This window comes from Felis catus, chromosome E2, assembly GCF_018350175.1.
Source record: "Felis catus isolate Fca126 chromosome E2, F.catus_Fca126_mat1.0, whole genome shotgun sequence".
NCBI classification, from domain to species: Eukaryota; Metazoa; Chordata; class Mammalia; order Carnivora; family Felidae; genus Felis; species Felis catus.
In genome coordinates, this window is record NC_058382.1 from 51,772,379 (window position 1) to 51,795,270 (window position 22,892).

Here is a 22,892-nt window from a genome sequence, read left to right on the forward strand (position 1 = left end):
AGAAGATTCCCTCAGAGGGAGTAATTATATTTCCTTTAACATGTAAGGCAAACAATTTTTCTGAAGCATGCTATGTGCTGACTGCAAAGTAGATTTCCTTGACTAATGCTAAAGGAAAACCCTGACAATGAAGGCAGGGACTTTTGGCAGGACAGAGATATTAGGAGGCCAATAAATGAGCAGAGAACATGAAAAATGCCATGGAGTATTATTATTCAGGAGCTGAACTGGGTGGCCCGTTCAAAGAAATATGCATGATGAGATGTTAAGAGCATTGATGTTAAACTCAGTTTTCTCTTCTATAAAGTGGGAATAATAATGCTTACCTAATAAAGTTATTCTGAGAATCAAACGTACCTAAGGTGTCCAGAACAGTAGCTACCCCCAAATGATGTCATATATTGTGGAAGTTATCAGCCTCAACCCATATCCCTTTCTAACTCACCATTGCCTATACAAGACAATGGCTTCCTACCGAGAGCATCCCAAGTTCTCTCCCTGGGCATTCTCTTAGCCCAGGTGCACGGGGCAGGTTGGAAGTGCCAGGGAGCTCATGCATCCAGGAACGAACGGCCCTTAGCCAATCATGCAGAAAATTCAGTGACAAATACCCATTTCCTGGCTTCTGGGGCGGGGCCACTATGAAGCTTGCCCCACAAGGGTCTGCTGTCAAAGTCTTGTTTCGGGATGGAATGCAGCCTAAACGCTCTATTTCACGTTAGCAACAGGCTTCCTAATTTGGGATCGTAATTGGGTTTACAATGACGTGTTCAATGCAGTAACCAGCCTTGTCTACTCAGCCTCCATCCCCCAGCCACCGCCTCGGCTGAGGCTCTTATCTGTTTGCCTGTTTGTGCACCATAGTCTCTGACTGACCTTCACACTTGCAGTAAATCTATCACCCCATCTCCCGCCCACTTCCCGCCAAAGTTATTATCCTAAAACACAGTCACGCCATTCCCTGGCTTTTGTTTTCCTAAGACTTCAGTGGCGACCGTCACCTCCATGATTATGTCTTAAATTTTATAACATGATACGTGAAACACTTCAAGAGCTGGTTTGAAGCAATCTTTCCGCCTAGCCTCCAGTGACTGCTAACCCCAGCTGATGCTCAGTCCATACAGATCAAGACAGTGTCTTCTCCTTTTACCCATTACCTTTCCATGTGTTTGAATAGACTTGTGATCCTCTCCGAGGAACCTGGCTTATCCTTCAAGTTCTGGCTCAAACGTCCGCATCTCTATGAGGATCTCTCCAGCTCCTCGGCCAAGTTCCCTCCTCTGGGCTACCACAGTAGCATCTATATTCACTGACTCATTCATTCACTCAACAAGGGTTTTTTTTTCTTCTAAGCATTTTCGACTGTGCACCAATCAGGGGCTGAGCCCCAGGGAAACCCATGCTGGATGAAAGCAGAAACCACCCCTGCCCACAGTGCAAAAAAAGGAAACAGACAGTAATTAGCAGGTGGATCATATAAAAAAATTCATTACAAACTGCCATGAGAGTTTACCATAAAGGATGCAGACCCAACCTGTGGAAACAAGGAATGGGTGCTTAAGTTGAAAGTGAAGTCGGCGATGACACCAGATGAAGGACATGCAACATACATTCCAGGTCAAGGGACAGCAGGTGGTGGGAGGGAACATGGTTCCATTTTTGAGGAACAGAAGGCCAGAGCATTTAGAGCACAGAGGCACAGGGAGAACAGAAGGAGGAGAGGCACTTACACCATTCACTGTGTCATTTCCATTTCTTGGCTGTGTCCTCCCCACCTTATGATTGAGAATAAACTCCTTAAAGGGAAGGACCACGTGTCACTGAAAGTCCTATCCACCCCCGCACTTAGCACAATGCAAATAAACAAAATTAAGGTACCCATTTTATGGATGAAGTTGTTGAGGGTCAGAAAGGTTGAATGAGTCGCCCAAGGTCCCAAAGGTGGCGGCGTTTGCGCGGTAATAGAATATACATCCATCACTCCTCCACAACAAGGTTTCTCTTAACAGCCCACCAACACTCTTGCCTGCCCATCATTTTTCTAAAAAGTTCAAGTTTCTCTATAAGCTCCTTTTCAAAGGGCTCATAACAAAACCCCCAAATTTTGCCGGTTACCGGGAGGAGTGTGTGTGTGTGTGTGTGTGTGTGTGTGTGTGTGTGTGTGTGTGTTGGGGCCAGAGTACAGAATGATCTTCTGGTGATCAAAACAAAAAGGGGACCCTTTTCTGGTACAGGATTCTTTTCTGAAGCCTCTTTGGTGCCTGGAAATGGTGCGGGTGGTGAGAATTAGCCATCAAAAGAGGCTCCTGGTGATACCCCTTAAAGAGCATCCGCGCGCTGAACCCGAGAGTCTGGAGTGAAAAACACCCTGGTTTAGACTCTTCAGGAGAGTAAGTGGGATTTCTCGTTTCCCGCTTCCCGAACCTTTTTGCCCTTCCAGCGGGTACCTGCGATTTGGGAAACAGCCCCACCTCCCGTCTCTCCCGCCTGCCCCCGCAGATCCGTGCGGGAGGAGGCAATCGTGTCTCCGGGAGGCATCCTCCAGGCCCAGACGTTCGCCTCTGTCCATTTCAAGGCGCCGAGCCTGCGCCGTAAATAACAAAGTACTGCGCCGCCCGCCGAGGACACGGCGTCCTCTCTGCGTGTTTTATTCACGAGTCTTGGGCAAGTCTGGGCTCTGGGGCTGCGATCAGGAGCCCGATTTGAGACCGGCTCTGGAAGTGGAGTCGAGGCTTCGCTGGGGCAGGGAGCGGGGGCGGGGAGCGAGGGTGGCGGGGTGAAGGGGTGGGGCGGACGGGGGCGCGGCTCTTGCGAGGATTACGGCGGAGGCTGTGGCCCTTAGCGCGGCTCGCGGAGGCTGCAGCCATTGCACAGCGGAGCATCCCACATTCAACAGGAGGAACCCGCGGGAGAGGAGCCCGAGCCCCCCGCGCCGCAGCCGCCGCAGCCCGTGCGCCCCGCGCCCCCCGTGCGCCATGGCCAAGGAAGGCGTGGAGAAGGCGGAGGAGACGGAGCAAATGATCGAGAAGGAGGCAGGCAAGGAGCCTGCGGAGGGCGGCGGCGGCGGCGGCTCTCACCGCCTCGGGGACGCCCAGGAGATGCGCGCCGTGGTGCTGGCCGGCTTCGGGGGGCTCAACAAGCTGCGGGTCACCAGGAAGGCCATGCCCGAGCCGCAGGACGGCGAGCTCAAGATCCGCGTCAAAGCCTGGTCCAGTATCCGCGTCTTTCTCGCTTTCTCTCTTTGCGCGCTCGGCGCTCCCGGGGCGGGGGTGGCGGAGCCTCGGCGCGGCCGCTGCGCGGGGAAGAGTGGCCGTGGGCGCCCCCTCCGCGCCCTCCCGCGGGTCCCCGAGTCTCCCCGCGGCCGGCGGCCGGCGGCCGGCGGAGGATGCCGCGAGGTGGCCCCGCGCCCTCTCTCAGCCGGATCTAGGGGTGACCGGAGGGGACTGTGAGCTCTCGGCGGGGAGGAACGGGGTGGATGGTGGCGCCCAGCGTCCCGGGGTCTGGGAGATTGCGCGGCGGGGGGCTCTCCGTCGGGTAGGACAGCTGAGCTGCCGGGAGAGGGAGTTTGGTAACACGGTTAAAGAACAATAATAACCGTTGGAGGACTGTGTGCCAGCCATCGTTTTTGGAGTTTTAGGTGTGCGATCTTATTTAATACTCCCTGGGACCCAGCGAGTTAGGGACCGTCATTGTCCGGCGTTTCATGCGAGGAAACCGGGGCGCAGAAAGAGCGATTTGCCCAAGGTCTCCCTGCCGCCACTAACTGACCTGGCCAGGATTTCCTACTCTTTTTTAAACCTCTATGCTGTACCGCTGCCGGGTCTGGCGACAGAGTGAGGGCTGGGGAGGTGCGTTCTCCCTCCCCGCTGGTGCACTCCGCTCCTCTGGCGCCTGGAGATGGGGAAAGGCACTGGGAAGCAGGGGCGGGGGCGGGGGGTTAGGTCCTGGAGCATCTGAGCTTGGTCAGGGGTGAGGCCAAGGCTCGCTCTTCCCCGCCAGCGTCTTCTCTTCTTCTGTGCTTTTCCGAAGAGGAAAAGCAAACAACTGGTCATCTCCCCCCCCCCCCCCCCCCCCCGCCCCATCTCAAAGGGAGCTCAGCAGTCCGAGTACCCTTCCTATTCCCCACTCCTCCTGGGGGAACTTCAGAGTTAGGCCCGCCTGGGATTCCCCTTGGAGTGCTTAAGCCTCTCTGTGTGCTGTCACTATGATCCTTTCTCTGAAGTTCTAGGAGGGAGGGCTCAACCCAAAGGGTTCACTGGATCCAACACTCTGAGTTCTTCATGCAGCAGCATGGGAAGCTCCCAAGGGGAACTTGCCCTCAGCACAGTGAGACGGACTTACCCTCTCTCATGTCTGTGTTTTAAAGTCCTCAGCAGTCACTGCTTCCCCCCCCCCCCCCCCCCCCCCCCCCCCCACCGAAAGCAGCAGTCAGCCTACCTGTTCTAGGTTAAATCCCAGACCTAGACTCTGGGGACATACGCAGAGGCAAAACAACAACCACAAAAAAAAAACCCCAAAAACAAAAAAACTAAAAAAACACCGCAAAGGAGATTCTCCTCCCAGTCGCTGCCTTGAGAGCAGGTGCAGGGCTCCATGGCAGGCTGGAAGGTGGCTGTCAAGAGAAGCAGGCACTGATCTCTGACTCACTCTTCATACATGTAGCTGGTCACAGTCGACTCCAGACATGACTTTTGGGAATTCAGGGTAAGGGAAGAGGCTTTTGCAGACTGGGGAATCCTGTGTAGTTCTATTTTGTTAACTCTTGCTGAACCAAGCACATTGATCCCAGAAGGCAGAGCTTACGTCGGCCCTTTTCGCCAATAAATCCCCAATGCCTAGCATAGTGCTTGGAACACAGTATGTCCCGCATCAGTTGCTGCTGACGGACTAAGTTATTGCTGAATGAATGGAATGAGAAAAGACGCTCGGATGGGGAGGGTAGAGTCATTCTTTTTCTTCACTTGCTGGTGAAAGAACGTCTGGCTTGTAAAACTAAAACTATGTATTTATTGGTAATTCTCCTTTCTTCACCACTGATGAGAAATATGGTATAGATGCCTATGTGTATCTACAATTTATGCCCCTTCATCCAAACTGGATTCTAGGACTTCACCAGAGGGGATGTTCAGAGGGTAAAAATGTTGAAGCTACTTTTTAAAGAAGAGAGCATCATTTGCAGTACAAATAGGTCTGAGTTCTCTAGTCTTATGCTAATTGCCTAGAGGCTGATAGGAACTGAAGCATTTTGAAATAATAAATGTCAAGATGAAAGCCAGGAGATTGATTTTCAAAGCCAGATGCACAAGCCTGTTTTTTATTGGAGCCGCGCGTGCACACACACACACACACACACACACACACACACTCTGGAATCACTGCAGATTCCCCACCCTAGTTGTTCAGTAAGCCAACCAGACATGGGGCAACATTTGGAATCCGGCATTGCAAAGGGCCCAGATTGATTTTCATTTCCCCAAGCTGGAAGCAGAGTTCATCGGTTTTGCAAGGGGGGATTGAAGTAGGTTTGTGAAGACTGCCCGCTGGGTCTTTCCTCCTACACTGGGCTAGGATTGGCAGGCCAAAGATGCCCACTGATTGTAAGTTTAGCCTTGGGAGCCAGGATGACTCATTCTGTATTTTTATGAATCAGCCGATGGCTTCCTGGATGAAGGTCCCCCTTTTATGTGCTCTCCGTTTTTAATGGAAACCTTTTATCATCAAGTAGGATATGCTATTTGCTTGGGAATAAAGCAGACCCTGTCTGAACTAGTATTATTCAGACCTGGAATGAGGGTCCAAGTTGGTTACTCCATACGCTGTATGGGAATGGAAGAGAAGAGGTACAGGGAAATGCCTATTTGATCTCATTTACCCCTTCTCTTTTGTGGTGCAAGAAGAAAGATATTATACTGGAGCGAATTGAGGCTTGGAGATGTTGAGTAATTTGCCAAAAACATCACACAGATAGTACAGTTAGGATCTGAATCTTCATCTGCTGTTTTCCATTTATTCCATTTGTCTCCCTCTGTGGGAGAGCCACGGGAAATGTGATTTACCTCTCTGGACCTTTGGCAATGCAGTGCCAGCTTGCTTTCCTTCCCTTCTTCAGTGAATATGGCTCCTTTGACTTTTTTTTTTTTTATGTCTGACTTAAGAGAACATTCTCTGGCTAGTTCCAAAGTAATATGGCTTTTCTCCCCAAAGGGAGACATGCTGGTCAAATGCAGCTCAGAAAGAACCGTTTTGGGGAGTGCAGGGCGGGAGGGGTTACAGAGTCTTCTAATGGGTGACAAGAGCATCAGCTTTGATGGGGAACCGGTCCCGTCACCCCTTCACTGAGCAGTTTACACGGCAAGCTACTTAAGTGGCCATGCGGAAACAGCACGTGGCCTTTGGAAGGCGAAGGATCCGGAGGTAGGCCCAAGCCTCAGCACTTTTTATCTGTGTGGCCTCGGTGGACACATCTCCGCCTCTCCAAGCTTGCCACGCCTCAAGTGCAAAACACAGACAAGATGAACCTCCTATTGTCGAGAGGATCAGATGCAAAAACGAGACTGGCACTAAATGAGGAGTGGGTGTTGTGACTGTCGCCACCTCCGTTGTCCTGTCTGTGCCTGTGTGACTTATTTCTTTGAGGACTTGGAGGCCGTCATTTTAATCACGTGGATATTACAGGCGATGTCATGTTACGTTTGCTCTGTGATGAAGACTGAGACCTTCCTAGACAGGAGTCCCAGCCCCGTCTCTTGCTAACCATAGGTCATGGGTCTTGCCCCCTAGAGGCAGAGCCAGACACAAGGCTGCTCTCTTAAGTGGTTGATTGAGGGGGTGCTTTTGGGGAAAGGGACGTAAGGGGAGCCGGACAAGGGAGGAGCTAAGCCAAGGATTTCATCTGCCCTGGATCCTGCCAGGAGTTCTGGGGCATGAATTATACCTTAGAATCTGACCTCGCAGCAATAGGGGAAGTCTCTGTGTTCCCCACGCCCTCTGGCCCCCTGTCGTCAGTCAGGTCTGGGCTGTGGGACGCCTTCTGAGTGGGGGCAGGGAGCCTCTCAGGCAATGGTGACTCCTGTTTGAGCGCTGTTCCTCCAGAAGAGGGAAGGGGGTTGGGGCACTGCACTGAGCCCTGAGCGGCCAGCACTCCCAGCAGGCGGGGGATGGGTGTGCTGCCCAGGCAAAAGGGGTCTGAATGTGGCACAGACATCGCCCCGTATGCTGGCTGACCTTGAATGTGTCGCTTACTTCTCTAAACTTGAGCTTCTTGGTCTATAAAATGGAGATAATAATAGCACCTCCCTTTATAGTGTTGTAGTCAAGTTTAAATGAGATATAGCGTAGAAAGACCTTTTTGGTGATGCCTGGCATATACAAGTGGTCAATAAATGATAGCTATTATTACACTATTATTCTTGGTTTCCATCTGGTGTCTCATTCAAACTGGAACTTTTGGGGGTGTTAAAGGGGCACTGTTCATAGTTACTCTGGGACAGCAGGAGCAGACTGGGACTGTTTTAGGCAAACCAGGGAACACGGTCCCTCCCCCCACCCCCCGCAACTGCCTTTGCTGCCAGAAGTCTTGTCACAGTGGGGCTTTTCTTGGACAGGAGCTGGGAGGATTTGAGGCTGAGGGTCTCCAGGCTGGGCTGCGGAAATATATTTAAGTGGCCATTAACAAGCCTTGTCTCTGGTTTGTGGCTCAAATTGGCTTGTGATGGAAAGGCACTAATGGATCGGGGACATTTATTTTCCCAGACTGATTTACAGAGAGAGGCCACATGAAACTGCTAGAATGAGAGCAGTTGGATGAAAAATGGTCCCAGCCGGTCATGGCTGCATTGGCTGATCCGAAAATGGGCCGAGGGCAGGCCACACGAAAGGAAGGCCAACACACGGTGGGCTTCTAACGTGTCACGGAGGTAGAGGGCATCGAGCCAGGGGAGGGAACTCACACTTACTCAGCACTCGTGAGGAGCCAGGAACTGAGTTGCCTGCCAGGGGCTTTGTTTCATGTCATCCTAGGGACGACTCCACAATATCAGTATTACTATCTCCATTTTCAAGTTGGGAAACGGACATTCAGAGCCATGTTAAGATCACAAACTGCTACGTGGAAAAGCAGTGTGAAGGTCCGAGCCAGCTTTGTTCCTGCACTCTTTACGTTTGGGAAAATCAGAGGGATTCGGTGACAAAGGCACAAGAGAGAAAGGACAGACAGTGAGGGACCAAGAGGTAGAGAGAGGCAGGCAGACACAAAGACTGGAAGCAGGAACACAGAGAAAGACCAGGAAAGCATTTCACTGACCTAAAGCGTAACGGGTAGGACTCAAAGTTGGCACGGTGCCATCTCGCCCCCCACCCCCAAAATGGCCATTTGTATTTCTAAACCACGTCCACTTTCCCTCCGTTGCCGATCTATGGGACTCTTTGGAGACCTACTTAACATCAGATGGCTAGGACCGTTGACCCAGAATACCCATGCTGATGAAACACAGTCACCACTCCTCGGATCCACTCAAGACATTCAGGTTTCTTCCTCTGCCCCCTTTGCCTCGATTGGGCTACTGCGACGTTGGCAACTTGCCTGTACAATATCCCCAAACAACACGGCATTAAACTGTCACTGGTGAGGCCCATCTAATGAAATATGGCCAGTAGTATCTTTCCTGTGTTTATTCACATAAACAAATGGAGTGCAGGAGGTTAAGTGACACGAGTGCTTATAAAACTGAGAAATCGCTTGGACGGTCTCTTGGCCAGGAAGCCAGGTCCTTGGCTTGGCCAGGAAGCCACTCTGCCATGATGATTGGAACAAAGTGTTCTGGATGACTCTGTATCGGAGAGAGATACGAGGATTTGACAGGAGAGGATGACTCTGTCTGACTCACACCGAGCCCCGCTTGGTGATGACGCGAGATGGAGACGCTACTTCGGGGATCTTATTTATCCGGGAAAATGTGCATCTGCCCTTTAACTGGGTCCTCCGCGGTGAGGGCGGGGTGGGGGGGTGGTGGCTGTGTCTTCTCTTCAGCCGATAATGGAATGGACTTCTTGCCTCCCCAGCAATTGGAGGAAGAAAGGAAGCCCAGAATCAGTGCTTCTTGTGTTTCACAGAAAAAGGAAGTATAGGACATCTTAGGGAACACCGAATGCGGAGCAGGTTCCCAGAAATGGCAGCCTGATCTCAGAAGAAACCAACGGCAGGTGGCCCATGACGCGCAAAGGGCGTGACGGCTGATATTTACGCTCCCCCTCCCCCTCGCCTGTCTTAGCTGCCACAAAGCTCGTTGTCCTTCTCCGCGTTACATCGGACCCTCATAACCCCCTGAGGTTATCGCGCTTACTTTCTAAGAGAGCTGCACTGCAAGTGGTGAGAAGCTACAACAGATCCGAGTTCAGACCCCAACTCGACCCCATCATGGCCGGGTGATCTTAAGCAGACAGTTCCTTCCACTTGCCCATAGCCTCGCCTTGGTAGTTACACCCACGTGGACTTGTGAGACCAGCTGAGAGTCTGTCACGTCCTGACTGCGCCCTGCACACAGCGGGCGCTCAAGGAAGGCTATTTCCTTCCTTAGTCAACCAGGCTGTAAAAGATGGGCGGGCACTTGACCCCACCCTCTGGTGCCTGGTCCTGCTGTGCCACCTCCAGACTACACTGGCACCAGGGGGCAGGGTGCTGGCTTTTGAATCTAATTTCCAGGGTCGGTATGCATTTGGACTGACCTGTTGCGACCCTCACTCGCGATGGCCCTCTGCCTGCCCACCCGAGGGCGACAGTAGAGATTTTTAGGATAGCTGGATGTGCAGGACCGTCAAGCCTCTGGGGTTTGGTTCGCTCTCATTCAGAGGAACCCAAATTCCACCACCTCTGGGCACATCACTAGCATCCAACACGGACAACAGGGCTCACCCAGGCAAGGGGAAATGGCGCCCCCGTGACCCCACGTTCCTGGCACTTCTCTCAATAGGGAGCTTTTTTGGCATCTTGGCATTCGTCATAGAAGAAAAAGTTTAATTAGAAACAAGACGAGCCTCCTCACAGGAAAAGGGTAGCGGGCGTGTAATCTCAAATTAGTTTGATTCCTCTGTGTGTGATCTCACACAGAAAATCGGTTGGAGCCCTGGTATTAAAATGAGTAAATTCAATGTTTGAAGGCCCAGGAGACAAAATTTATGCTTCAGTGAAAGAGGCTGTTTCATCTTTGAATGTTATATTTTCTTGATGGAAACACACAGGGAGCTTCTGTCCTCAATCTCATTCTGCCAGTGACCCTTGATCCCTCACCCAAGCCTCATCCCGATCATTGTTCTGGGGCCAGGGGTGTGCGAGACGGTGCTTTCCTAGACCGACCCCCCCCCACCGCCCCCTACCCCGGGAAGTGAAACAATGGGCCTGCTTACTCCTGACTTGTCTAAATGGCTGTAGTCCCCAGAGCCCAATGCAGGATAATTGTCTTCTGTGAAGGGAATGATAATGATTCATTCCTCAGGTCGGCATGGACAACATACCCAGGTGGGATGGGAAGGACGTATGCTTTCTGGTTATAAAATAGTTAATGCCTGGAATGAAACAGACCTGGATTCGAATCTTAGATCAGATCATTTTAGCAACCTATCTAACCTTAGGAAAATGACTTAGTCTTCCATTACCTCAGTTTGCTCATCTGTGTTATGGGTACCATTATAGTACTCAGGGGGTAATTGTGTGTGTGTGTGTGTGTGTGTGTGTGTGTGTGTGTGTGTGTGTATAAAAAGACATAACACGTCTAAAGTCTCTAGCGATGAGGTTGGCATTTTCATATTTGATGAATGAATGAAGTCCTTGTCGTGTAGTATATGCTTCATATATGTTAATGGTAGGGAGAAGAAGTAGGACATTAAAAAGTCCCAACTTTACGTAAAGTTTTCTGGATAGAGGCCCTAATCAGACTCCAAAACGCTAACATCCAAAGTAGCCCCAGACAGGATGTGCCATCATGCCATGACGTACACAAGAAGACTCAGATGAATTCCCGAAGGAACAAGAGAGGAGACGGAGGCACAATGCCCGGTGCTTCTACTGTGGGCCAGAGGCCGGGCTAAGCACAGAGATCTTCTGCTCTGACTTCTCTTTTCCTTATCTCCGCCATGCTGACCATCGCGATGACGTTGTCTCTGGAATTCTAGGCTCTCCCCTTTCCTTTCCCTTCCATCTCGTGTCTTCTTCTCATGAGTTAGCTTCATGTGTTCTGCCTGCAGCGAGCTTCCTTCTTGAGACTCGGAGAGATGGCGGCCTTCTGCCCCAGCTGCCTCGTGCGAGTGTGGCAAGCCCCAGAGAGAACGGTTTTCTCCCGCTTTCCATACATCGAGGAAGGAATCTGAATGGCCCTCCGTGAATCACATATCAGCCCCTGGATCTCTCTCTCTCTGTCTGGCCCAAGGGGTTAAGGTGCTGTGATTGGCCACATGTGCATCTCACGTCCCCCTACACTGATCTAGAAGAATGGGACACCTTGATTGATTGCCTTACCAGGAACACATGAAGTGTGTGTGTGTGTGTATGTGTGTGTGTGTGTGTGTGTGTGTGTGTGTGTGAGGGGGTGGGGACATACTCCAAAAGGAATGGAAGGCAGTTACCAGAAGAGAGGGGTAAAAGATACACCCAACTGGTCAAAATGGCAGCCGTCATGGGTGATGGGAGACTCTGTTCTTCACCACAAAAAGTGAAGGGTCAGAGAGGGGACTGGAAGGCAGCTCCATTTCCTATCCCGGGACATTACATTCTCAGCACCAAGTTGTTGAATCACATTAAACGACACATATATAATATTTCCAACTGTCAGGCCCACTGTCTTTTAAATCTATTTGGTAATCTTGGAAATTCTAGAAACTTTCTCTATTATCACTTCACTGGTGAGCACCAAGCCTGGTGCTTGGTTAACAGTAGGCACTCGATACATGTTTGGGGAATGAGCGAATACATGACCCACCGTCCCCCAAATGTTAGATGTACATTTCAACAGAAGTTGCCTTGCCACTTGTAAACACCAACAGTGTTTACTTCCCTGATACGGGTGGTAGCCGGTCCACACAGGTGTGGCTTCAGGCTCCCCTCTGTCACCTCGGCTTCCTCTGTCAGGAGGTCTGGATCTCTCCAGCTTGCGGGTCTTTTCGCGGAGACTGGCGAGGACACCAAAGGAGCTACGTATTCAGACAGTTTTACCTCTCCTTCATACAATCTGTTCTCTTGAAGCTGGATGTTCACTTTGTGAATTCTCTAATCACTACTTTCCCTAGGCTGGGAAATGCGGGTCTCTGACTTCTCAAGATGCTCTGTAATTTTCTCCTTATTGACATCCCGCTGCACCGAGTGCTGGAAGCCAGGGATCTTGAAGACAACCCATCGTGCTACGTCTGGGGGTTGTTATTCCGTTATTCCAGGAGCACTTACTCGAGCATTCCGGCTTGTCCCCCCGGGGACCCAGGCCCCAGCAGCCTGGATGCTAAAATGAGATTTAACCAAACTAAACCTACTGTGGTAATCATATCACGATATACATATGTATCTCATCCGTACGTTGTACCCCTTAATCCAATGCAATGTTATAGGTCAGTTATATCTCAGGAACACTGGGAAATAAATACGCCTTTCAAACTACTAGGGGAGAAAACCCAGCCTTTGAAAACAAACGGTATGTCCATGACTCTGTTCCTACTTTCCTTGGTAGGTATCAGGACCCTCCCCCTTCAAAATCTGCCAGGTGGGTGCAAGGGTTTCCTAGGGGGTGTTGCCCTGATACGCCTCATTGATTCTGACCCCCTGCTATTGTCCTGTCCTGCCCCTCCCACCATAGCTGGAGCCATCTCACCAAGTTCCCCCATTTCCTCTCCATCCCAGGGGGTGCGGCCCTCCCTGTAGGCTGTGGCACCCTTTCTACTCCATTTATAAGCAACGTATGCCACCTTAGGTACGCATGCCCCTGCTTTTCGGAGCCAATAAATGTAACGCTCTTTCCTTAATTACTCATCATCACTATTATCGTAACGACCTTCATTGAGTACTTATGTTACAGGTTTTATAGGAATTTCTAGGGTACCAAACATGTCACAGATGAAGACACAGGATCAAAGGGGTGAGGGAACTTGCCAAAGATCACACAAGTAGTGAGACAAAGAGAGCTGATGTTGACTGAGCCCGGGTCTCTCTCCAGGGCTTCATCTTCATGGATTTCGTACCCATTCTTCCCTCCTCTGTCCTAGACTCAAGCCCCTGGAGGTGAAGGGTGATATACCACATATCAGAATCAAGCCCCTTCCCCCCCTGTATTGCCACAAGTGTCTTCGTGCAGACTTATGTGCTCCAACCTGTAGTTCTCTTAGGATGATTGTTTTTCTTTTCCCCAGAAGGCTTAGCTGCTATTCAGGCACACAGATACAAGGTGGGGCAGCCCCACTGGCCCAGACAGTCTGAGTTCTACACTAAACTGGTGAGGCTTTCAGGCTGTGCTCTGTGGCCCTCTCTCCTTCCTCTCAATACAGACACGCGTACTTCTTCAAACAGACTATCCATCAAATTACAGACTTTCTTTTCTTTCTTTTTTTTAAAAAAAGAATTGTTTTTCAGAAAGAAATGTTTTTCATTTGTTTATAGTACACCTAGTTCTATCAGCTAATGGGGAGCTATTAATGGGGAGCCACCGTTCCTATGATTGGTCTGAATGATCTTGTAAATGGATTCTTTTTAGCCTCCCAGCTAAACTCACTAACGTTGTATTTCCTGGGGACCTTGTAATAAACTTTGAGTCGGCATTTCACAGCCAGAACCTGGGTAGCTAAATGCAGCTAGCAATGTGCCCACCTTCCTAAAACAGCCCTTCCAAGTTTATCTGCCTTCAGATCCATGAGAAACTTCTCTGCCTGACCATAAAGGAGAAGGTCCTTTCTTCTGGGACTGCTCCTTCATGGGAAATGGATAGCAAAGGCAGTTTTCACCCACCCACTCCCTTGGAGCCTCACCCTCTCTGTCCTCAGCCAATAGCACATGGGGGAGACTTGACTTCTTCTTTTTGCTCTTTTGACATTGCCTTTGCTTTTCCTATTCTTCTTTTCCCTTTTGTATCCTTGATGTAGTTGGGTCTGTTCGCTCTTGAATAGAAGCCCAACTTCCAATAGAATTTCAAAGCACTGTCAAATTCTGTCGAGTCCTTTGGAAAACACCAAAGCAGGTCGCATTTGTGCTACAGAGAAAAACCCCTCAAAAATTTCCTCTTCCCATTTCCATCCTCTGTGCCTCCTGCTAACCTTTAACCTGGCCCCCGTGCTCTTCAAACTCGCCCAGACTCGCAAATCCTACCCTTAGATTCCTGGTCTCGTACATTTATCTCTGCTCACCTTTCACACCTATTCTTTTACCTTCCAGAAGTAAATCTTTGCTTTACCCAAAGCACATCAATCAAGCAGGACTTTGATCTCCTCAGTCCCCCTCTACCCTTCCTGATACACCAACATACTCAATAAGGCTGCCGCCAAGCATCGAGCACGGCTGAGCTCGTTCTCTTCAGCAAGAAGGAAGGAAAGAGCTTGTATCACTCCTAGCTATTTTCCTACTGACCCCTTCAGCGGAGGAATCGTTTTCTGCAAGGCCCCCCCTGTGCTAAGCAGTGAACACTGAGAGAGGTGTATTTTAAGACAAACTCTGCCTTGGAGTTGCTCATAATCTGTGGGGAAGACAATAGGATAGTGATGCTGCTCCTGCTTTCTTCTTAGGTTAATTACATTTAAATATTAATTAACTAAAGTTAAAAGTTCAGTTCTTTAATCACTCTAGCCACATTTCAAGTGTTTGGTAACCATATATGGCCAACGCCACCATAATGGACAGCACAGATGCAGAACATTTCCACCGCTGCAGAATGTTCTGTTGCACAATTTGCTACTCTAGACTTCACCCCATTTATTCCCCCAATTGAAACAACTGTTTTACTAAATGCTGTTTTTAACAGCAGCAATGACTTAAGGGATAATGTCACATCATAGTAAAAATGGGCTGTTTCTCTGCGGAGCCCCCGCCTCTCTGGGTCTCCAGGAAGGAGTCAAGCAGGAAGCGCCTTGCAATGTCTGACACTGGCTTCTCCCCGCCACTTAGAGGTTGGATGAGGGAGAAGAGGTTGGGAGAGGAGGAGCAAAGAATACACCCTTTCCTAAGTGATGGTTTCTTGGGGATGCCTCCGTGATTCCTGCTAAGCGAGTCAGTAACTGCCCTCTGCTAGCTATGACCTTTGTACCGTCTCTTATTAAGGGGACTGTCACACCATGTAGTCATTTATTTGTCCTCTCCGAACTCCTGAGAAGGGGAGATGCCAAGCCCCAAGTCACAGGGGGGCTCGCTGAATTTAAATTGAATTAGACTGAATGTTCTACGTAACCAATCACTGCCAGGCACCCGTTTGAAGTCAATGACTTGGTCAACGTCTAACATGGAACATAGAGATTTTAACCTTTTTAGAAACCTTCTTAGGAACAAATACCCGCTGTGTCCTCAGGAGAGGCTGAGAGTAAATAAATAACTCCGGGTCCAAAAATCAAGGGATTAGTCTTGGGATCAAGGAGAGCTTGTTTTGGACCCATCTGGACCACGCTCTTCTGTTTCTGTTGAAAGCTGGCTCCTTGATATTTAGACTCTCAATCACTGGCCATTTTGTTCCATGTTAGAATACTACAGAAATGTGTTTTGAATGCTAATTTGGACACAGGATTTGAATGTATTTCCTCTCTCAGAGGGAATCAAACTGACTTGTACAACCGTAGCCCAAACTGTGCTGCCCTCATCATCATCCCGATTTTGTGGATAAGGGGATCTGGGTGGGGCAACAATAGCGTTATTGACTTAATAAACAAAATGGTAGATTACAAAGAACATCAGATGTGTCGGAGAACTTCAATAGGTCTCAAATGGCCGCAGTGGTCTGTTGATCTAAAAACAGTGGTGAGACAGGGCGGGCAGGGTCACGCGGAGGGGGCCAGTGTCGGGAACCATGGGGCAGCGGTGGAGAGAGGAGAGTCTGCTGGAACACAGGTGGCTTCTCTTTCCTGAGGTCCATCCAGGACAATTCTGGTTGCTCTCAAATGAGAGATGCCATTTGAGATTTGCCTAAAAGGTGTCCTTGTTTGAGACAGTGAGTGGTTTTTTGTTGTTTTTTTTGGCTCCCCTAGCAGATTAGTATCCGTGTATTCTCACAGTCTTGAGATAACCCAACAGGCACTTACACGAGCCCAAAAAGAAAAAAAAAAAAAAAAAAAAGAATTGGGAGCTAGATCTTCCGAGACCAATGCCTATTGTCCTGGCTTTCTCAAGTTATCAGCTGAGATGGAGAAACAAAACCAAAATCGTCAGTTCTGGGGAAATGAGGGAATGCCTCACACATCCGCTGCTCTGTCCCCGCTTGGATGTGGAGTTCAGTGCTTTGATGAACTCAGCAACAGCCAGGCGAGAGCAGAGTGAAGAAGGCGCATATCCTGCTTTGGGGCCCTCTTCTTCTTTGGGGAGCTGGCAGGGGTCGCCACTGATGCTCCCCGAGCCCAGGGAAGTCCAGACTTCCCACCTGGAGCTTGACATGTTCTCCTTGATGTCCACACCCTATCCAGCATTCTGTGATTTCCCACGGACCCATAGAAAGCCCCGAACTCCAATTTTTCACTGACCTTCCCAGGACTGACCAATCCTGCATGTATTTTGACAACCCACCTGCTTTCATCTTTCCTATTTTTCTTCAGTCTCTGCCCCTTTCTCGGTGCTTTGATCTCTTCAATTCCTGCCTTTCCCTTTCCTCGTATATTCTCAGGTCCCAGCTGAAAGATCGCATTCTCTTTCACACCCTCCCTGCCTTAGTTGTAAGAATGCATGGAAATTTCCTCCTCAGGGGCCACCATACAAAGGAGCTTCATAATATGGCCCTTTGTAGCAACGTGGATGGAACTGGAGAGTGTGGTGCTAAGTGAAATAAGCCATACAGAGAAAGACAGATACCATATGTTTTTACTCTTATGTGGATCCTGAGAAACTTAACAGAAATCCATGGGGGAGGGGAAGGAAAAAAAAAAAAAGAGGTTAGAGTGGGAGAGAGCCAAAGCATAAGAGACTCTTAAAAACTGAGAACAAACTGAGGGTTGATGGGGGGTGGGAGGGAGGGAAGGGTAGGTGATGGGCATTGAAGAGGGCATCTTTTGGGATGAACACTGGGTATTGTATGGAAACCAATTTGACAATAAATTTCATATATTAAAAAAAAAAAGGAGCTTCATAAATATTCAGCATCAGGGACAACTGCTCTGTGCCCACCAAAGGAATAAAACCCTGCAAAGGAAGAATGTGCCACCCGTCTTGTAGTGGATACTGGGTGCACCCCCCAGAACCCCCTTCTAGGACCCGGGACCAGGAGTGATGGTGGCTGATCGGTCACAGCTGTGCCCCTGCGGAGGCACTGCCCTCAGCCGAAGGAGGCCACCTTGCCCCAGACTGCGCTCCCTCCCTGGGGCAGCTCTCATCCGAGGGTATGAAAGCCTAGTCCCCTGGCCTTGATTCATGACGACCTGTGGGGCCATCGTAGCTCTGGAACTTTCCATGGATACAACGAGTCCTTCTTGCTTCTATGTCAGCGTTTAACTTCATCCTCTACCCAGCCCAGCTGCCCTCACATGTTACAGAGGGGTTGTCTCCTAGAGTTCTGCCCCTCACACCTCCTGCATGCAAACCTCAGTCTCTGGGTCTGCTTCCCCTGGAACCTGACCTATGACACCTTCTTTGCGTGGAGATGGTGGGCTGGGGGGTGGTGACAATGACCGCGGCTCACATTTATGGAGTACTTCCCATGTGTGAGGCCTCCCGTTTTACATGTACTGTCACATACACGCCGCACCAACACCCCAAAGGGCGAGCACGTTGCTATCCCATTTTTGAGGTGAGAAAACTAAGGCTCAAGGCTTTCAAGCAAATCGCGTGGGGAGGAGCCAGAGGGCCACAGCCAAGGATCTAAATTTCGCTATAGCGATTGCAGCGGGCCACTGCAATGATCCCTTGGGGAGGTCCTTCTGGGGGCCAGTGTTCTGACATCATGGTCATCTTGCGGGACAGCCTATGTCCTGGTGGCCGTGGGAGCTCTCTGCCTCTGCCGGTACTTCTGTAAAACCACCCATCGCACCACACTGTCATTAGCTTTTACAATTTTGGGTCCCCTGTTGACTCTGATATCCAATACTCAGTATGGAGTAAGTGCTCAATGTGACAGATGAATCGAGAAGCCCCCCTCTCTACAACTGGGAAAACGGAGGGGTGGTCCGTCCAAAGCAAAGCAAAACACAGCAGGCAAAAGTGCAGCCTCTGGACTCACACCGCTCACGTTCCCACCTTGGCTCCGTGAACCTCGACATGCCTCGGTTCTGATGTCTGTAAACTGTGGTAACAGGATTTATCTCTTAGCATTGTTACGGTTGCCGTAAACAATTATGCTTATAAGACATGCCTGCTACATAGCAAGTGTCCCATAAATGTTATCTAGCCACAGGTAATTCGTCTTCTCCCCTTGCCCCATCATCAGAGAAATCAGAATGGGGGTTTCTAGATATCCACCTGCTTCTGGGGGGCCCTCCAACTATCATGAAGCCCTGTGGGAGAACCCTTCTCAGAAAGGGTCCATCCTCGGGGCGCCTGGGCGGCTCAGTCGGTTAAGCATCCGACTTCAACTCAGGTCATGATCTCGTGGTTTGTGTGTTCGAGCCCTGCATCGGCCTCTGTGCTGACAGCTCAGGGCCTGGAGCCTGCTTCGGATTCTGTGTCTCCCTCTCTCTCTCCTCCTCTCCTGCTTATGCTCTGTCTCTTTCTGTCCCTCAAAAACAAAATAAATTTTAAAAAAGAAGGAAAGAAAGAATCCATTCCTTCTTTAGGGGAACAGCTGACTTTGGGCTATTAGAACAGTTTTGCTCAACCCTAAGGGCACATGAGCTTATGTGCGTGGGCTAGCTGAGGCCAAGATGTACACATTTAGGAAAAAAAAAAAAAAAATATATATATATCTATCTATCTACACACACACACACACACACACACACACACACACGCACACCACAATGATCCTGACATGCATCCAGAAACTGACTGTACTAGAGGCTCAGTCAGGCTGTACCCTCTGTGGGCAGCAATTACCGCTACGGGGGAAGGGGAGGCCTGCCATCACCCACCAAGACTGTGGCCTCATGGTCTCATTGAAAACTCGCCAGACACAAACTCAAAGGGTCTAGGAGATGTTTCAGAGAATCATGAGAGCTCGTGATTTCAAGAAACTTAAAACATGGCAGCTAGTCTCACATTTTAGATTCCCTCCCACGACATCCTTCACCCTCTTTACAAACACCCTAAGTCACTAAGAATGTGACTGTTTTTTGTCAGCAGTTTGAACGTGGAAGTAAATGGCGTGATAACCACATTTTTCAGAGGATACAAATTCAGGAGGAAGAGCCAAGTTTTGGGATGAAAGAATGAGGGTACAAAAAGGAGCCAGACAAATTGGCACGATGAACCTAATCTAATAAGACCGCATTTCGCAAGCATACATGTAACCCTTTGGACCAGGATCAAAAAACGTAAGTGCCCTAGAGGCCAATGCCAGAGTTTTCCATTTTCTTACCTATTTAATCATCATCTATTAATTTATACCTTGCCTCATTCCAAAAAGGACTTGAAGTAGCTTAAGAAGAAAGGATGCAGCAACTATTCTCCAAGCGGCATCCCCAGACCAGCAGCGGTAGCATCGCCTGGAAACTTGCTAGAAACGCAAATTCTTGGACCTCGCCCCAGACCTGCTGAGTCAGAAACTCAGCAGTGGGGCCCTGCGATCTGAGTCTTTATAAGCCCTCCTGGGCATTCTGATACGTAACAAAGCTTGAGATGCATTATAATACAGTTTAAGATTTTTTTTTTTTTAAATAGAAACTCCAAAGCGTTCAGAAAGTTGAGACGAAGCTGAATGTTCCGATGACAAAGAGAATGAATACATAAAGCCCTGCAGTTGGGTGGGGGTGGGAGGGTGCCGCAAATTTGGCTCAGAGCTTCCTGCTAGCCCATGCAAAGAAAAGCATAGAATTGGTTTCTAAAGTGCTGGGATTGTAAGATCCATACAAACCGGTCCTTGTGCTGCGAGCTGAGGGAAAATTCCTCTGTGTTTCTAAAGAAGCGAACGTGTGTTGTAGCAAATGATATGCTCAACAGTATTCCCTAGTAGGGGAAGTGATAGGTTTCGGAAGATGATTGGCCATGTCTCCTAACTGAGCCAAGGACCAGGCAATCCTTGGGATTTCTATTGAACTTGAGATCAAAATATATGATAGGGCTCTAGTGATCTTCATCAACAGAAGTAAGCTGCTGGAAGGACATACTCATCACACGGTTCTCTGTGTGGTGATCTGACAATATTTGGATTCCCACGGAAACTTGGATTTCCCAGTGCTAAAGGTACCGTCAACCTGGGGAAGGAACCAAGAGGCTAGAGATCTAATCCTTTCATAGAAGAACCGCCCTCCCCTTCCTTTCAGCTAGAGAATAAAAGGCAGGGGGAACTTCTCCATTATCTACTTGCCTCTTCTTTGCTAAACTTTTTTGGGCCAATTTTCTCTCCTATTGGAAAATGAATAAACTATAGCTAGTTGATTCTTCCATCATCCACTTAGTGGTGTCCTTTGACAACTCATTTGTGTCTTCTCTGATAATGATCAGCATATCCAAAAGACAACGGACAGATCCCAAACCATGAACGCTGAGGACAAGAACACATAGTAGTTTCCCATGGTGTGGAGTTAACAGAATGAAAGCCTAGCAGTCAAACACTCAATCTTGGAAGTCACATGAAAAGGGCTCGTTTCTCAGTTCTGTCACCTGCTCTATGACCTTGCACGAGGTATTTCATCTTTCCTCTTGCACAACACGGAGATTGAAGTGGTCCACGCTCTAATACATGTGGCACCAGCATCATGGGAGCAATATTCGTTGACTCTAGCAGAACGTAAAATGACAACAGCTGAACACCTCTCACGAGACTTCACAGGGTTGGACTCTATCACTTAATGGATAACAGATAATAAAGCATAGAGGCCACGGCTAGCTTACCTTCCTTCAGCTTCTAGATACAATCTCGGCATCCCAAGTCAGCGTCTTTATTAAGACCACCAAGCGTGTCTTCCTCCTTATGTAAGCTATGATTATATCTTAAGGAGACTGGACAGGACAAAGGAGCGCCCAGTGAACAGTGCAGGAGAGCGAAGGCGGGCTTCGGTGACTCTACCAAGGCCATGATGCAGTGACGGCGGTGCAGAACCGCAGCCCGGACTGCCTGCGTCTCTTTCCTTTCACTGTTTTCTCTTAGGCTTCTTGTCGCTGGTTCTTGGAATTATTGATTTCAGTCACACTTGATTTACTGAGAGTTCTGAGAGTAATTGAGAGTTCATGGTGCGGCAGGATATGCAATCAGCAAGGAGTTTGCAGACCTAGATTCAAGTCTGAGCTCTGCCGTGTGCTAATTGTGTTGTCTTTGACAAGTCAGGTTTCTTATCTAAGGAGTCTCCCTCTTCACATATATTTAATGGGAATAATAACATCTGTACATCTTGCCTTTCTGGGATCGTTACGAGGTTTAATGAGATGCGTGTGAAGGCGCCGTGCTGTGTGGATGTAACGAAGTAATATTTTTTTTAATTATTTATTTTGAGAGAGAGAGAGAGAGAGAGAGTGTATGAGTACATGTGGGGGGGGGGGAGGGGGGGGAGAGAGAAGGAGAGAGAGAATCCCAAGCAGGCTCTGAGCTGTCAGCACAGAGCCCGAGGTGGGACTCGATCTTACAAACTGTGAGATCATTGACCTGAGCCAAAATCAAGAGTTGGATGCTTACGTGACTGAGCCACCCAGGTGCACCTCAATAATAACCCTGTAAACACAGGCTCTGAGTAACAGTATGAGAGGAAAAAATTAAGGCCTTATTTATTTAAATTATACTAATCTTTGAGAAAAATATGACTACCTAGTAGAACATTATGTGAAGCACTTGCCAGAACTATTTTTTATTTTTTTGCAATAATCTTAAATGTTCAAGAGCCATATAAGTATTAGGTAAGAGAGATATCTGAAGATGACCCATTAGGGCGCCTGGGTGGCGCAGTCGGTTAAGCGTCCGACTTCAGCCAGGTCACGATCTCGCGGTCCGCGAGTTCGAGCCCCGCGTCGGGCTCTGGGCTGATGGCTCAGAGCCTGGAGCCTGTTTCCGATTCTGTGTCTCCCTCTCTCTCTGCCCCTCCCCCGTTCATGCTCTGTCTCTCTCTGTCCCAAAAATAAAAATAAAACGTTGAAAAAAAAATTAAAAAAAAAAAATTAATGAAGATGACCCACTATGTGAGCCCGGGTCATGAAAACCGTCATTGCCATCCCAAAACAATTTCCAAGTGAAAATCAGATTATCTTAGAGAATACTAGAAACTATAATTAAGAAGGCATATTGCTTGGAAAAAGAAGTGTTAGCCTCCGGTTTAAGCCCGTGGCTTCACTCTTCACTGTGTGCAAGGCCTTGGGCAAATAATATTATCTCTACACGACGTTACAGGTATTTTCTAAAAAAAAAAACAAAAAACAAAATGAGGTTGGGGCGGGCCCCTGAGCGGCTCAGGTGGTTAAGCGTCCAACTCTTGATTTCTCTCTGGTCACAATTTCACGATTCATCAGATCGATCCCCACATCAGGCTCTGTGCTGTCTGCCCCTCCCCCGCTTGTACTCTTTCCCTCTCCCTCTCTCAAAATAAATAAAATATTTAAAAAAAATGAGGTCAGTAATGTCTGTCCAGTGGATGACTTAGGGTTATTGATTATGGTATTCGTTTTT

General features: G+C 48.9%; 1 protein-coding gene across 1 annotated transcript in view; it reads left to right on the forward strand.

The window, feature by feature from the left end:
- The first annotated feature begins 2,855 nt into the window (after nucleotides 1–2,855).
- VAT1L (vesicle amine transport 1 like) overlaps nucleotides 2,856–22,892 on the forward strand; it is a 149,956-nt gene continuing 129,919 nt past the window's right edge. Inside the window, exon 1 of the mRNA XM_023246187.2 lies at nucleotides 2,856–3,208. Coding sequence (XP_023101955.1) covers nucleotides 2,976–3,208 — 233 coding nt within the window. The 5' untranslated portion in view covers nucleotides 2,856–2,975. The remainder of the gene's footprint in view (nucleotides 3,209–22,892) is intronic.